This window comes from Eleginops maclovinus, chromosome 21 (assembly GCF_036324505.1).
Source record: "Eleginops maclovinus isolate JMC-PN-2008 ecotype Puerto Natales chromosome 21, JC_Emac_rtc_rv5, whole genome shotgun sequence".
NCBI classification, from domain to species: Eukaryota; Metazoa; Chordata; class Actinopteri; order Perciformes; family Eleginopidae; genus Eleginops; species Eleginops maclovinus.
This window is the reverse complement of record NC_086369.1, coordinates 4,595,001-4,612,145: the sequence shown is the minus strand read 5'-3', so window position 1 is coordinate 4,612,145 and position 17,145 is coordinate 4,595,001. Positions and strand designations below refer to the sequence as shown.

Sequence of the window (17,145 nt, the reverse complement as noted above, 5' to 3'; positions counted from 1 at the left end):
TTCCGGGCAGCTATATAAACCCATGGGGAACCAATGTTTGATGCAGCCAGTGTGTTCCCCCGGACTCGTTTTCCTCACGGACACCAACAGGGATTGAGCACAGCGACTAACGTCCGCTGTTATAATCCCTCCAGAGCCGGGTCGTCGTTCAGTAGCATGAAAAACATGTTAACCATTATCTCTAATGCACTTTGTAGGATGACTGGGCGAAATGTGGTGAGTGCTTTTGGGGTTAACTTCGAGCTGGGGGGTCGTGTCTGGGCGAATGCTAACAGCTAGCTTGCTTTGATTGAGTTTGGCTTGAAGCTGACCTTGTGAGCAGTTAGCATGTTCTCCAATGGTGGCTAGTTTGACTCTTGCTATGTTTGTGTGTGTATCAGTCACATCATGTAAATTGTGTGTGCTTGCTCATTGTTGAGTGTCTAAAGGGTGGTTTTTCTTTCGTAAAGGGCATGGATGCAATGGGGAGTTGTATAACCTTTTACTCTTATTTGTCTTCAGCTAATCTTCATTAACTAAGATGCTGTGTCTGTGATTGTGGTGGTTTGCCTTCTTCCAGCAGTGTGTATTGATTGAGATGCACTGATGTGATAGATACTGACTTGAAGCTACATTTAGCTACCACGTGTTAGCAGTGGTGGAATAAAATATTTAAAGATGTTTGTCTGTTAACAGTGCACTGATGCACTGATTTTTAACCCGATAGTATAGTGCATAGTTAAATATTATATATAAAACTAATTAAGATATACATATATCATGCCAGGGGGCAACTTGGCTAAATACAAGTCAATGATGCGACTAAGTGACTTATTCAATTGTGAGCACACTCATTATTTAAATCGTGTTTTTGTTTCAAGTTGTCTTAAAATATAGCTGAATCTTTCTTTCACTTAGGAAATGTACATGCTGGTGCTTGTCGAAGTCTATATTACTGATACAACTTAGCTGAAATGCATTAAAGGATTATACATTACTACCTTCTTAATTTAAGTTTATTTATAGAAGTTTCATGTAGACCAAAAGGAAAAACTAAACTTATTTGGTTTAACTTTCATCAGTGCATCCATATTAATCACTGAGCTTATTCAACAGCATGTTGTTTGTGGTGGTGGTTCAGCAGCAGCAGCAGGGATCCCTCAGTCTTTATTTGGTATACATTATTCAAATATACATTTGCTCCAAAAAAACCGTTCAGTTGTGACTGAAGGACTTCTGTTGTTACAGCTCCGTGTTTGAACCGTTCCTGCTTTCTTTCCCGCTGGCTTCCCCTTCTCTTCATTCACTCACACACACTCTCAACAGTCCCAATTTATTTCTTGCTTTTCTCCCTCCTCTCCCCACCTCTCCTGAACCCTAGGGAGCCCAAACAGTGTCCGAGGTAAGCAGTGCCATGCACTCCTGATGTTTGTCTCCTACCCTTCCTTTCCTGCTGTGATAGTTCTAAAGTGCCTCTGAATTAGTTAAATGCTGAGGTTTTAGTAAAGGAAATGACAATGATTTTTACATTAATGCTACTTCTGCTTAGAATGCAGTCAATCAGAACTATGTTTTGTTTAGTGGTACTTTATATCTCTGAGTTTAATTTAAAATGTCCATTCCAATCATCAGTCTTGTGGGTTTTTTTTTTGTTATCACAATTATATAATTTACAGTATCATTTATTAATGGGTGGTAGAATGGTTACAATAGATCATCTTGGTGGAAAGCCACCAAAGGGATATTTCACATTGGCACAACATTTACAGCAGGAAATGTAACTCCAAATAAACAGTTTTAAAATGAAGTTATGATACGCGGTAATAAAAAGACTGTCCAAAGAATAGTCTCAAGGTGTACAAGAACTTGTTCAGCTTTAAAAACAAATATAAATAATGAACATCTTTTAATGAGTCTTATGTCCTGCTCGTAGGAAAAAACCCTCGTCTACTTTTCTCAATTTATATTAAGTTGTCATACTTGTCCAGAAAAGCAGAACTGATCGTTGCTTTGTATCTTTCCCACAATGCTAACTTAAGAGTCTTGATTCCTGTGTCAGTTTCTTTTGAACAGTGTATAAAAAAACAAACAAACATCCAACATGGTGAAGTAACTCATGTTTGCAGATTTTTATCCATCTTTCATGAAAGAAAAAGCTGCAGAAGTTTGTCATATGTGAGTCTTTGGATAAATTGACCTGACAAGTCAATGCACTTCATCCCATTTATCCACACACTGAAATGCAACAAATGCACGTTTCCCTTAACTCATGTAAAACAAGCGATATTTAAAAGTAAAACCTCAAAATAATCATTATTGCAAAGTCTCTGAATGTTGTGCCAATGAAACAAATATCAGGTGAAGTGTAGACACTGTTGGGCCGCTGGCAGTCTGTGCGTTTCCTCCACTAGCTGTCATTGTGTGTGTGTGTCCGTTTCCCTGTAGCCTCTGTAGAGCGGCTGTACTCTGATGCGTTGGCTCCTGTGCTCCTCAGTTGCTGGTCGACCTGTCAGAGTACGTCAGTGTAACCTCGCCGCCGCTGGCCCCCGCCATGGCTCAGACCCAGAGGCAGCCGCCCAAACCTCCACCTGTCAGAACTATAGCGCCGGCCGAGCAGTTAGTTAAAAACCAGGCCAAGACAGACAGACCAGTAAGAACCAAGGCATCCTCCGTGTGACTGATCACTAACTAATCTTATCTTGTGGATTTAAAATTCAGATTTAAAGCAAAATAACTTCTTTAAGTCGTGCAAATAGCTACGTTCCACCTATCATTTTATGGACTTGCTGTCTAACAATTGATTTACTTATTTCTTGATCTCTTTTTATTCCTAATTTTATTATTTTTTTAAATGTCCCCCCACTTATTTGTAGGGACCCACTTTTCTAATCTTTGGTTTCCCTTTCTGGGAAATGTATATGACTTTGTGACGAATAAGGCACCTTTTGAACAGAATTCAGATGCATGTTTTCTCTTGTTTAGCACCCATATTAATCATTTTATGGAGCTGCTCTAAAACAAAACCTGCCACAAAACAATTGTTGAATTCCACATTTGTGTTTTATTTAAATACAAATCTGATGCTTTTCTTTTTCTGTTAACCATATTTCTTTTTCTAGTAGATTTTCTGTTCGATGCATTTCTCAGTCTTTTTCTTCCTTTCATTAATTGATTAATTCTATAAAAGTAAAACATTTCAAATGCTTTTTGTCTGGCGCAAAAATCTGTAAAACCTAACAGTTATGTTTTGTGCTTTACTGTGAAAGTCTCTGCCCCAACAGTCCTGCAAGTGTTTTCGACTCGTTGTAATATAATCTATGTAAACTTATCTAATTGTTTGGAATCCTTCCCTAAACCTGCAGTATCTGTTATTGTATTAAGGCGACAAAACACTTAAACATTGTTTTCTGAAGGATGCTAAATGGAGGACCTTCTTCTTATACCTTCCCAAAACCAGCCAGGTGTTGATGCACACTATTTTACATCTGGATGGGGATTTCCCTCTGTTGCATCGGACTATTGTAGCCAAGGTTAAACCATTACCAGACCCCTCCCTCCCTCCTTTCTTGCACTCTCGCTGTGATAAGGGGGCAGCTTCCTGTCGATGTGAAACACTGTTTTATTTGTGATTCACCCTGTGTGATGTATCCCTCTTTTAATGTGTATGTTTTTCTTCACAGGGTGCCAGAGTGGTGGTGTCTCGCTCCTTCGCTGACTTCACCTCTCAGGCCACCTTTGACATCAAGGTGGGTAAAAGAACACAGACATCACTGCACTGAAACACTTCTATACAGCTGTCTTGTTAAATATTATGTATTTGTCGGAGTAGAAATGCGAGCTGCACCGGTTGGAGGAGGGCCCCCCCTCTGAAGGCAGAACTAACGCGGGAGCAGGGCTTGCACTATTACCGCGTCATGCAGACGGTGAGGCGCATGGAGCTGAAAGCTGACCAGCTGTACAAACAGAAGATCATCCGAGGCTTCTGCCACCTGTACGACGGACAGGTGAGGACACACAGCAGCAAGACAAACAATTAGAAAAGTGGACCGCAAAGATTTAAATGCAAACATGTTTTGTGGGTCTAATAGTATAAAAGTGCTTGTCTTCTCCTTGCAGGAAGCATGTGCGGTAGGCATAGAGTCGGGCATCAACCCCTCGGATCACCTGATCACTGCGTACCGCGCTCACGGCTACACCTACACCCGCGGGATCGCCGTCAAAGAGATCCTTGCTGAGCTCACAGGTGAGGGAGGAGTTTTAAATTGGATGACTTGTACCTTTTTTTACATGTCTGCAGATTCTTCACACGTCTTTGTTCCTCCTCAGGTCGCAGAGGCGGCGTGGCCAAAGGGAAGGGAGGCTCCATGCACATGTACGCTCCAAATTTCTATGGAGGAAATGGCATTGTGGGAGCCCAGGTAAATGCCATAATGAATGCATTAAAACGGCTGAAATGAGAAGTAAAACAAATATTAAAAGGGAACAATGTCCTAAGGGATGCATACAGTTTTAAGACCATCAACATTTTCTTTTGGTATGCTGTTGTATGTAATCACCTGTGACGTGTTCAGGTTCCTTTAGGAGCTGGCATTGCTCTGGCCTGCCAGTACCAGGGCAACAACCAGGTGTGTGTCTCTCTGTATGGAGACGGGGCAGCCAACCAGGTAAATATCCTGCCTAATACTTTAAATATCCTACTCTTAATTCGTATGGACTTGCTGAACTCCAACCTGTCTTCCTAATCCGCTCAGGGCCAGCTGTATGAGTCTTTCAACATGGCCGCCCTCTGGAAGCTGCCGTGCATCTTCATCTGTGAGAACAATAAATATGGGATGGGACGTCAGTGGAGAGAGCGTCAGCGAGCACAGAGTACTACAAGAGAGGAGACTACATCCCGGGAATCAGAGTGAGACAAACACACAGACATGATCAGTTTAATGTGGGGGTCTTAGGCGGTAGCTGCAGTGTGCCTATGGGCTGTACGCTGCAGCTGGCCTGTATGAACCCAGACTATAACAGGACGAGGCTAAAAGTCCGTCCTGGCAGTAGCAGGTGTGAGCATGCATTTAGCTGTTTGACGCTCATGTATGATACTGCATACAAAAACTCTAATACCACATGGGGAAATATTCTGATAAAAGTATGATTCTGCATGCTGTTTATACAACATTATGTTCTCGTAGGTGGATGGGATGGACGTCTTGTGTGTCAGAGAGGCCACCAAGTTTGCGGCAGACCACTGCAGAGCTGGAAAGGTTAGCTGAGCTTTTCCGGCCACGCTTTTTTTGCACCTGATGAGTCATAAACACGGGCGAGGAAAACCATTAAGATCAGATTTAAAAATGGTTCTTTTCTTCCTTGCATCCTTAATTTCCATGTAGCATTTATTTTCTGTAGCTTTTCCACAAAACTGAACTCCTGAGATTACTTTCTATTTTCCTAGAGAATAAACTGTGTATAACGATCGCAGGAATGACTTGTGTTGTGTTTTAGGGTCCAATTATAATGGAGCTGCAGACCTACCGTTACCACGGACACAGCATGAGTGATCCCGGTGTCAGGTGTGTCAAGTTTTGTGACTTGGAAATGTCACTGATCTTATTTTCAAACTGCCGTCAGCTCTATTCTAATGTCATCAGTCAAATATTAAAATCTGCTATCTTCCTATTCTTGTTTTATACTAACTGTGTGATGTCACTTCCTGTAGCTACCGCACCCGTGACGAGATTCAGGAAGTGCGCAGTAAGAGTGACCCCATCACCATGCTGAAGGAGCGCATGCTCAGCAACAACATGGCCTCTGTGGAGGAGTTCAAGGTGAATATACACACACACACACACACACACACACACCTGCAGTCTGTTTTAAAAGCATCAGACATTCAGCTTTTCACAAGCTACATAGACACATTATTGATCCACATTTGGGAAATGATCTTGCTTTATAATACTTGCCTCTCCCCCAAAATCTATGATAGGAAAAATGTTGGATTTAAAGAAACGTACAGAGTTCACTTTTTGAAAACCATGGTTGTATACTTGTGCTGTGGGGGAAAGGAAAATGCAATAATATAAAGACATGAGAAGTTAAAAGTAGAAGTTCCTTATTCTTGACTGTACCTTCTAGGACAGCTATCCTCTTTTGGGATGCTGAAATAAAACCCCCACCATGTGTTTTGCTGCATTAATTAACACTAGTCTTTTCTTTTAGGAAATTGACATTTCGATCCGTAAAGAGGTGGAGGAAGCAGCTCTGTATGCCACCTCAGACCCCGAGCCGCCTCTGGAGGAGCTCTGCAACCACATCTTCAGCAACGACTCCCCGATGGAGGTCCGCGGGACAAACCCCTGGGTCGCACTCAAGTCTGTCAGCTAGACTCAAACGCTCCAAATATTCACACACCAACATTTTAACCTGTCACCCACTACTACCCGTAAACTGCACCCTCATGCTGAAAACAAACATTCAACACCTTCCTCTATTTAGATCATTCCGCACCTTAACGGGACTTTGACCCAAAACCAGTGTTATTTATTTCTAGGTTTATATAGAAAGATTTATTGTTTGTCTGAACAGCCTGTTTGTGTTGTGCGTTATTTACATGTGTTAAATATTTCAGGATTGCACAATATACGCACAAAACGTAGTTTTCTCTTTCCACCCCCAGCCACCTTTTTATTAGCATTTTGGTCAATGTTCAGGAAACTGGGATTCTGCATTACTGAACGCCAAGCCGCAACTTTGAGAGAATGATCATGAATATTTTAGTTTTTGTTTATTGAATCAATCCATGTTCTTTTGACTTTTAGTTGAAGGCATGTAGAAGCGAATGCAGAAAAGAATTCAGTATGATTTGTTTTGGCAAGCTGAAAAACACTACAGGGCAAGATATTATTCATTGCAGCTTGAGCTACAAAATATATAGAAGTAAATATTACTATTGCAGTAAAGTTCTGTAATGTGGCTCTCTGCTAATCTTATCACTTTAATCTTTTACTACTTTAAAGTACATTTTGAAGTTACAAATGACTTTTACTTAAGTAGATTTGTGAATGCAGCACTTTAATTTCTACACTGGTATTAATACTTTTACTCAAGTAAAATATCCGATTACTTTTTCACCTTTTGCTTATTATATTTGTGTATGTATTTATGTTGCAGGAATTTACCTTATGAGGATTTCTGAACGCTAACATGACTGTTGATCAGTGCATTTAGGCCCTACATTTTATAAAGGTTTTGTCCACAGGGACCAGCAAATCCCAACGTACCAGCCACTTCACTGGAGAACTTTCCAAAACATCTTTACATACCTGACCTGAAAGTAGACATATATTATACAAAATGTATTTTAGTCTGTGGGTAAAGGAGAAAGCTTGAAGAGAATGTTCTCTGTAGGAAGATGGATGCACTGCAATATATTATTTTACAGTCTTTAGTTAGGAGAATTATGTGACTGCTACTTGTAAAGATGCACTTAAAATATATTATTGTTTATTCTTGATCATGGGAAATCATCTGAAAGGGAGAAAAACGGCTATTTACCAGGATTTTCTGTTTCATATACCTCTGTTCTTTATTAGAACTTTTACTGTTACCCAACCTGTACAGATAAGAAGCTTTACTCTAACTGTGTGTTGAACTGAAAGACTGTTTGACTGTAGAATAAATGCAAAAAGAAAGTATGACTATAAACGTTATTTGTTTCTGCTGTTTTTTCCAAATTCATGTTACTTTTTTTGTAATTCTTACTGCATACATCTGACAGCTTTAGAAATTAAGATTGCACGCACAGACAAATGAACACCTCTCTATTTTAACAAATGTTGCCTTATATGGAGAAAATGATCAGATTCATCATGTATAAAAATGAGCCCAAACTCAACCAACTACCACATTGAAATAATCCTTTTAGTATTATTACATTAGGTCTAATCTTGTGTGTGTGTATACAAGTCAGAGAATTTGACTTGTTGTACTTTAACTACTTGAACTGCATTTTTTTTGGATGCATATTTTATCTTTGTCCAGTGAAGGAGTATTACTTATTTTTATTGAATATTTTTAGCCTTAAGTACTATTACTCAAGTTAACTTCTTCTCCTACTACTAGTGACCACTAGATGTCACTACCATATTGTAAAATCATGGAAACCAAACATTTTGAGGAAAAGTCTTAATTTAATGGAAAATAGATTAAAAAAAACAGAGTTTAAACTAACTTATTCTTAAAAGAATAAAATACAAATAAATAGAAATGTTGGCTAAAACTATTTCATTTAAAGGGTAAAATAATCATTCAAACGCAACCTAATTAAAATAATCAAAAAGGGATCTTAATGACGATTGAACAATAACAAATTAGGGATAATTAGAAACAATATTTATATTATGACATATCCAATTATGAGAGAAAAACGACTTCACACAATTAGACATCTAAAAAAAACATTTCAGATATGTACAATTGAACCAAATTATTTGAAATAAAATAAATTGACAATTTTTCTTATTTAAAACAAAACATTTTAAAATGATGTTAATTAATTTGTATTAAAAGAGAAGTTATCATATAATTTGACAATTTTATATTAAATACATAAATAAAACAAAATGATATATTTCAAGAACAATCATTGACAGTTTAATGTTAATGTTTTTATTTTATTTTATTAAAGTTTTATATCTCACGGTTTAATAACAAAAGTATTTCATTATACAATCTTTAGGTTGTATTGTTTTTATATATTTTAAAGTTATTTTACGCCTCCTGACGTGACGCATGCGTGACGCAGCTCTCTGACGGACAGGTAAGCTGACACCGGCCGCCATATTGGGAAACAACGGAAGTGAGAGAGAAACAGATAGAGAGATAACTGTGTGTAGTGTGTGCGCGTGTATGTGTGTGGGTATATATGAGTGTGTGTTGAGTCAATCAGTTTCCGAAGAAGGACGTCCTCCTCCTCCCCCTGCTGCTTGCAGGTTTTTTTTTCTCATGTTTGTCTCCCCGGAGGAAGGGGCGGTCTCTGCGCCGCGGCAGATCCGGAATTAGGAGGTGTTCGCTCGGATCGGTTTGGCTCGGACGTACGGTGGAGAGCTCCGCGGGCGGTTCTGTTCCTCGGCGTTAAACACATTTAATATAAAGATAAAATAAAGAAAGAAAGACGTCGGCTAGAGTGGAATTGTCGACCGAGGGAGGGACCAATAATTGTGGCAGAGAAGAGAATTATAAAAGAAGAGGAAGAAGAAGAAAGAAAAGTAGTAGAAGAAGAAGAAGAAGATGCCTCTGGCTCAGTTGGCGGACCCCTGGCAGAAGATGCCTTTGGGGGGGACACAGGGAGAGGTGAGACATTTCATTAAACACCTTGTCAAACTGACAGGTGACTTTAAGCTGGGCTGCAGTCAGGTAGTCCACAGGTAGTGTAGAAGTGCACAACACAGGATGTCATTTGAAGCACTATAATACTCCTCAAAGTCACTGTATGATTAGTATTCTGCTCTTACAAAAGCTATAGGTTCTACAAAACACCATAATACACCTTAAAGTCAATAGTAGATACTTGTTTTACTCTTAAGGCTTCTATGGGGACTCTCAATAAGTTTAAAATAGTAACAAAGCAATGGGATATCATTTAAAGCAATATAATACACCATTTAATCACTATTTGATAGGTAATCTCCCCATAAAGATGCTATATGGATGCCAATCATATTAAAGTACAACATATTTTATTTGAAGCAATGTAAAACAACATCAAGTCACTATATGATCACTATTGTATTAAGGTAGTATATGGATCATCATTTTACATTATTATTCTATTTTTAAAGCTCCTATAGGGCATTCGAAATGATTAACCTTTAAGTACCTATAGGATAAATATCCTACACTTAAAGCTCCTACAGGTCGCAAAATTCCTTTTCTCAAAGAAAAGCTCCATTATCCACCATCATTATTTTACACTTGATGTTTCTAAAAGGACACCAAATTATATTTAAATACAATACAAAAGTGCCATAATTCACTTTGTAGTCACTATTAGATAATTATTCTGCTCTTACAGCTCCTATACTGAGAACAAATTGAATTAAAATAGATTTTAAAGCTTCACTCAGCACTGAGCACAAAGCATGCTGTCATACTCCTATATATGTGTAGAGCAGTGTTTCAGGAGGCTGAATACTCTGTAAAAGCATATGAATGCATGAAATGAGTACAATCAAATAATACAATCAAATGTTTTTGGACACAAGCACCATAAAGACACACACATATACCAGTGATGTGCTACGTTCCTCTATATATAGTATAGCCGTGTTACAGAGATAAACTGAGCATTGATGTGTCAAAATAAGTGAGAAGTGCTTGTCAAAATGTTAGTCGAAAACCTGTCATTTTCAAATGTCTTGTTTCCTCCAAGCAAAAGAATAAACCCCGAAGTATTCAATTGCCTATCATGAAAGACGAGTTTCTGATCTATAACAATGAGAACTGGTCATTATTATTGGATAACACACCTGCTTTCTTAGAACACAAATGAGGCATAACATGTGATAAGAAGTCCTTAAAAATGAAGTGGGTGTCAGAGAGTCACTATGAGTCACTTTGGGGATGTTTATTTATTCTGCACTTTGTGCAAAATAAATCAGCAAGAGCATGAACATTTTTTGTCATGGTTTGGATTTGATTTGAATATTGATGTTTTGGTGTAAAACAGCGTGGAATTGTTCTAAAATAATTGAAAACTGAGACTTAGGCTTGAACCCAACAGCTTCAGATTGAGTGTTTTTTTCCTTCCTCCTTTCTTCCTTCTTACAAGTTTCATAATCTTGATAAAGAGCAGGAGGCGGGGCCACTGCGACCTCACGATTCAGGAAGAGCCTACGTGTGTCCACTTCCTGTATGAGGTGTCACAAGGGCTGATTGGAGTAATAGTGTGTGTGTGTGTGTGTGTGTGTGTGTGTGTGTGTGTGTGTGTGTGTGTGTGTGTGTGTGTGTGTTTGTCTGTCTCTGTAGGCAACTTATCAAACCTGATTCATGCTGAAGAATGCACTGAGTCACCAAGCTTCTCTCTTTCTGTCTGACTTCCTAACAAGCTCATACCTGTGCGCAGCTTTTCCCACGTGGCCTCTTTTAACCTTACTTTCCACCAGATAAATGCTGACCTTTGACCCCATCGTTACACCTTGTAGCCTGTCAGCGTGCATCGTTGTGGTGTAATCTGTCACACTAGGTTTTTTTTCTAGGCCAAAAACACTTTTAAAGGAGAGGGGTGAGTTTGTGGAATCAAGAAGAGATGCTTTTGCAAGATTTTGCCCTGAAGACAAGATCATTCAGAACAAAGAGCAGAGAGGGGCTGCACTTGTCTGCTGCTGAAATGCAGAAACAAAGATGAGTGTAGATAAAGATGGCTGCAACGATGAATCTGCACGCTGCAGGCTTAAAGAAAGTGCTTTAGAAAAGCTGGAAATAAAATGGAACAGTTTGATCCTTTAGGGCTGCGAGTAATGATTCTTTTGTGTATAATATGACAGAAAATAAAACACAAATCTCCCCGAGCACAAGGTGATTTTATTTTCCAACCAATAGTTTTAAAGCCCTAAGATATTTCTTTTTTAATTTCTTTTATGGCATTTAGCAATGAACTGTACCATTCCGATTATATTTAAAAGCCTTACAGCGTCACCCAAGGCCACAATATATACTACAGAAAAAAACAAGTATCAATAAAATAAATAAACATAAAATACAGGTTTAGAAAATGAAATACATGATAGTAAAACATTTAAAAAGGAAATAAAAAAGGATATAAAAAATCAGTAATAAAATCAAACTAATGTTGGACGAAGACAAATGAGTTGATCAGATTTTATTTATTAATTTCTTTGTGTGAGTAAGCAAAAGCAAAAGTGCCAACTAATTTGCTAATTCAGGCAATTTAAGTTCAAATATGAACGATATGTGTTTTGAAAGAGAGACAATTATAAAGTTGTCCAATTGATCATTAAAACAACAAATGCACTCTCAAATTCTTTTTGGGCTGTTGCTTGGACAGAACAAATGATTCCTGGATGTCACCTTGACATCTATTTTTGCAAATGTGTGACATTTTATAGATTATTCAACAAATGTCCTCACAGCCAGTTTGCACAGTTTGTATTCTTCAGACTCTGCAGTCATTTACTTCTTCTCTCCTCTCCATTATAACCTCTCTGTCACCTTGCTGTGTGCATCTTTCTCTTTCTGATCATAATCCATCACTCTTCCATCCCCTCCCCGCTCTCCCCCCCCCCCCGCTGTGCAGTTTTCAAGCTCACGCCACACTTACCGGCAAAGTAAATAATCACTTTTGTTGTTATTGTTGTGTTTCTCTGGCGGTAGTATCAGTGTCTCAATCACAGCTGTTGTTCCATGAGGGGAGCAGACTGATCCTCTGCTGTTACGTAATGCTAATTCATATCTGTTGTGCTTTAGTTTTTTCCTTTTTGGATGAGGTAGAATTAAACCTCATGCTGTGACCGTCTGGGGACTTTTTTTTTCTGTCCGATTTTGAACTCTGGTTGATTCCTCCGTCACAGAGAGCGGGTGGGAGATGATGAGAGGCTTTTATAAAAAAAAAGACGCCTACTCATTGACCGCCACGCTTCACCTCTGAAAGCTCGGAAGCACAAAAAGAAGTAAAACACAGGAATGTAGGCGGCAGATGTGACAAAATGATGGATCCTTTTACAGACAGCTATTTATCATTTAACACAATTTGGTTTAAAAGTCCCCTGTTTTCTAAAACAAGCTGTAGTTAACTGAGGCTGCTGATGAGAGTCAGAATCAAGTTTATAGCATACAGGTCTTCACATGCATTTCAATAAAGATTGTACGATAAAATACAAAAAGCAAGTACTGCCAAAGTAAAATGCACTTTATCTCTTTATCAATCGATATATTACACTCTATTTAGAAAATCAGATGTACTTTAAAGTGCTTTTTCAAGCTAAAATGAGGAGGTTAAAAGTCTCACAGAATGAATCAAGTCATAATGACCAACAGCAAAAGACAGTAAACAATAAAGATGATTAAAAATAAAACCTATTAAAACGCTACATAAAAGCAGGATTAATATCATTTCAAACTCAGGAAAAATACACAACTGAGGGACTGATAAACCAACTTTAACGGTTAATAGATTAGCAAAATATGCGATTGATTATTGCGGCTCTATTGTAAAACACAGACAGACGTCACATGAAGTCCTCTCATGAATAATCCCTGTGAATAAAGCGTGCACACTGAGGTGTATTCAGTTATTAAAGCATGTTTGAACCTGCAGCAGTGACGTCCTCACGGGCCGTTTATTTTCATCCTTGTATCAGGTGTGTTAATGTGTGTGTGTGTGTGTGTGTGTGTGTGTGTGTGTGTGTGTGTGTGTGTGTGTGTGTGTGTGTGTGTGTGTGTGTGTGTGTGTGTGTGTGTGTGTGTGTGTGTGTGTGTGTGTGTGTGTGTGTGTGTGTGTGTGTGTGTGTGTGTGTGTGTGTGTGATTACAGGATGTCCATCATGATCCTGAGGACTCCATAGGAGATGACGACTCGATGCCCGTCTGCACTGTGAGTGCCCCGCCCCTTTTTCTTCTTTCTGGCTGTTATGTGCACATCAAACAGAGAAGCTGCTCCAGAGTATGTTCGGAGCTTTCTCTTCGCTGACATTTAGTCGACTTCATTTGTAAACACGGCAAGCGTTGTTTGTACTGACAAGAGCGTACAGCTCTGATCTCAGTGATGGCAGCTGTGTGTGTATATCAGCTCAAAATACGGGTGCAGGAATGAGTCTTATAACCACAATCAGTTTTATTGCCAAGTAGATTTACATTCAAGAATTGTGCTGTGGTGTTTGGTTCATACACAAACACAGCAAGAGGAATTTAGTTGTAAAATAAGAACAAAATAATATCAGAAAATCCCTGAAATGAGTCAGCATTTTTCCACTCCTGGTTCCCCTTTTGTCTTGCTCAATTAATTTTGTGAATGTGTTTTTGGTTGGATGCCTGAAAAAAGGTCTGTTTTTAAGAAGGTAAAACAGTAACGAAATTACTAACGAAGTTTAAAATGAGGAAATATTATGAAATGAGTTAGCATTTTAGTACTTCCTGTTCCCGACTTTGAATTAAATGTGGTTTTGGTTAGAGGCCTAAAATAAGTTCTGTCGTTATCACAAGCTGAAGAGATTTTCACATTTTGTTCTAAGACAGAAAATCGTCAGTAAATAGTGAATTTAAAAGCGGTTGTTGCTAACAAGTGTCTAAAGGATCCTCACTTCAAACATTAGCCGCCCCTAGCTTAGCTGTGGTGACGTGAAGTCATGTGACAATGCTGTAGTTCCTTTTCAACGATAGCTTTTCACTTCAAACATCATGTGAAACGCTGGTTTGACACAAAGCTTATGGAAAAATCCCATTGCTTTTTGTGCATGGGACCAGGGAGACGCTACCTTCAGGGTCCTGTACTGAAATACACTTTTCCTGCTACAGTCTTCAATGAGTTATTGAAGATTTCATCTTTTGTGTTAATGCATCCCCAAAAGATAAGTGTTGCTCTATGATATATCCACTGTTTGAGGAAAAACCGCCTACTTCTGCAGGATAATTGCTGGTACGAATGTGAGAGTGTTTCACTATCAAAGTCATGAGTCATCTTTTATCATAACACAAAGAATCCTCCCTCAGATCCCTTCTTTCTGCTAGATATCATCACTTATTTGTGGTGTGGTATTTTTGGGAGAAGATGTTGTTATTTACTCTCTATGTTAGCCCACTTTCCCTCAGGATACCTCATACATTTCCTCGTCCTGTGTCCCACTTTCAAACTTACACACACACACTTTATTTTCAGTAGCTTCACAGTGGAACAATGTCAAAACATGTGGGATAGATACTAGCAAATGATAAAACATGATTGTATCTTTGGAGGTAGCTAGAGATGCTGTAGATGCTAAAGTTAAGATGTTTCCTCATATTTTGCAACAGTAATATACAGTGGTATGCAAAAGTTTGGGCACCCCTCTGAGATTTCATGACAATTTGCTTTTCCTTTATAATAGAAGATCACAGCAACAACATTTGTTTTCCTACAAAGATGTAGACGTTTTAGTGTTTTCCAGACCAAAATTCTTAGGGTAGCATTACATAGTTTTATTATAATAAAATAAAATGCAAAAAATGGGATGTGCAAAAGTTTGGGCACCCTTATAAATAGCATTCATTTCAACACCTGTACGGATTTATAGCTGACAGGTTGCTGCACAAAATTGCTTTGATTAGCTCATTAGACCTTCAATTACAAAGACAGGTGGAACCAATCATGAAAAAGGCTATTTAACATAGGTAATAGCTGGCTGTGCCTGGCCTAGGTTCTTTCTTAGGGAGTGGCAAGATGGGGACCTCAAAACAACTCTCCACTGACCTGAAAGCTAAGATAATCCAACATTATAAATTAGGAGAAGGGTACAAAAAATTATCTGACAGGTTTAAACTGTCTGTCTCCACAGTCAGAAACGTAGTTGTGAAATGGAAGGCCACAGGAACAGTCCGTGTGAAGGAAAGATGTGGTAGGCCGACAAAAATAGGGGAAAGGCACAGGCGAAGGATGGTGAAAATGGTCACAGAGAAGCCACAGACCACCTCCAGAGAACTACAACAACATCTGGCTGCTGATGGTGTAGTTGTTCACCGTTCCACAATCCAGCGTACTTTGCACCAGGAAGAGCTCATTGGAAGGGTGATGTGCAAAAAGCCTTTCCTGAGTGTTAATCACAAGAAGAGTCGCATGAGGTATGCTAAAGCACATCTGGACAAGCCAGAAGCATTTTGGAACAAAATACTGTGGTCAGATGAGACCAAGATTGAGTTATTTGGTCATAACATGAACAGGTATGCATGGCGAAAAAAACACACTGCATTCAATGAAAAGAACTTGTTGCCCACTGTAAAATTTGGTGGAGGATCTATCATGTTATGGGGCTGTGTGGCTAGCACAGGTACTGGAAAACTTGTTAAAGTTGAGGGCCACATGAATTCCTTACAGTACCAGGAGATTCTTGACAAGAATGTTCTAGAGTCAGTCACAAAGTTGAAGCTACGCCGGGGTTGGATTTTTCAGCAGGACAATGATCCTAAGCACCGATCAAAATCCACCAAGGAATTCATGCAGAAGCACAGGTACAATGTTCTGGAATGGCCATCCCAGTCCCCAGACCTTAACATCATTGAAAATGTATGGATTTATTTGAAGAAGGCTGTCCATGCACGGAGGCCAAGAAACCTGACTGAACTGGAGACGTTTTGTGTGGAAGAATGGGCCAAAATACCACCTGCCAGGCTTAAGGGACTTGTCTGTGGCTACAGGAGGCGTCTACAGGCCGTTATTGCAGCAAAAGGAGGCAATACTAAATATTAATGGAATTATTTCTTAGGGGTGCCCAAATTTATGCACATGCCTATTTTTGTTTGAATGCACATAAACATGTTTCTGTTTGACCAATAAAAGTTATTTCACTACTGAGATGTTTCTGTTACCATAAGGTATAACATATGTTAAAATGAAGTTGCTGCTTCAAAAGCTCAGCAAGTGACAAACTGATGCAGTGGTTTTCCTAAGGGGTGCCCAAACTTTTGCATACCACTGTATATATATATACAGTATATGTCGAATACTTTTTCTGCTATTTTTCAATATGCATTGGTACACTGGTGGCTTTTTCTTACTGTACTGTATTACTCTATAACAGACATTTTTCCTGATTTGTTCTCGTGTCATTTTCTATCCTTGTGTGATCATTTATTCAGTGTTTGATGGGGGGGAATCACTGCTGTAGAGAGTCGACAGCCTGATGTCTCTACTTGGATAAAACAGAATTTGAGAGTCTTCCTAGTTGCAAAGTGTGTGTGTGTGTGTGTGTGTGTGTGTGTGTGTGTGTGTGTGTGTGTGTGTGTGTGTGTGTGTGTGTGTGTGTGTGTGTGTGTGTGTGGCAGGCTGGGCAGCTGCAAGCATCGATTTTTAAATGCAGAGGAGATGGTTTATAGATCCACTGTCTGAGAAGAGCTGAGCACTCATTACCTCACTCTCCAGAGTCTGCAGAACACACACACACACACACACACACACACACACACACACACA

The 17,145-nt window shown here is 39.1% G+C and overlaps 2 protein-coding genes across 3 annotated transcripts in view; both read left to right on the top strand.

Annotated features, from left to right (window-relative positions):
- Window positions 1-63: 63 nt before the first annotated feature.
- Window positions 64-7,679, top strand: pdha1b (pyruvate dehydrogenase E1 subunit alpha 1b). The gene is given in 15 exon segments (XM_063873886.1): window positions 64-216; window positions 1,361-1,381; window positions 2,474-2,629; window positions 3,660-3,725; window positions 3,809-3,838; window positions 3,840-3,983; window positions 4,096-4,222; window positions 4,306-4,397; window positions 4,551-4,643; window positions 4,731-4,809; window positions 4,812-4,885; window positions 5,163-5,234; window positions 5,473-5,540; window positions 5,687-5,795; window positions 6,190-7,679. Coding segments are annotated over 15 exon segments (1,356 nt in total). The 5' UTR covers window positions 64-156; the 3' UTR covers window positions 6,355-7,679.
- Window positions 7,680-8,901: 1,222 nt separating this feature from the next.
- The window catches only part of rps6ka3b (ribosomal protein S6 kinase, polypeptide 3b), a 36,492-nt gene continuing 28,248 nt past the window's right edge, over window positions 8,902-17,145 (top strand). Inside the window, exons 1-2 of one of the 2 annotated variants that reach the window (XM_063912822.1) lie at window positions 8,903-9,321; window positions 13,519-13,578. In XM_063912822.1, coding sequence (XP_063768892.1) covers window positions 9,259-9,321; window positions 13,519-13,578 — 123 coding nt within the window. In that variant the 5' untranslated portion in view covers window positions 8,903-9,258. Of the gene's footprint in view, window positions 9,322-13,518; window positions 13,579-17,145 lie in introns of both variants that reach the window. The other variant, XM_063912823.1, reaches the window with a different exon arrangement.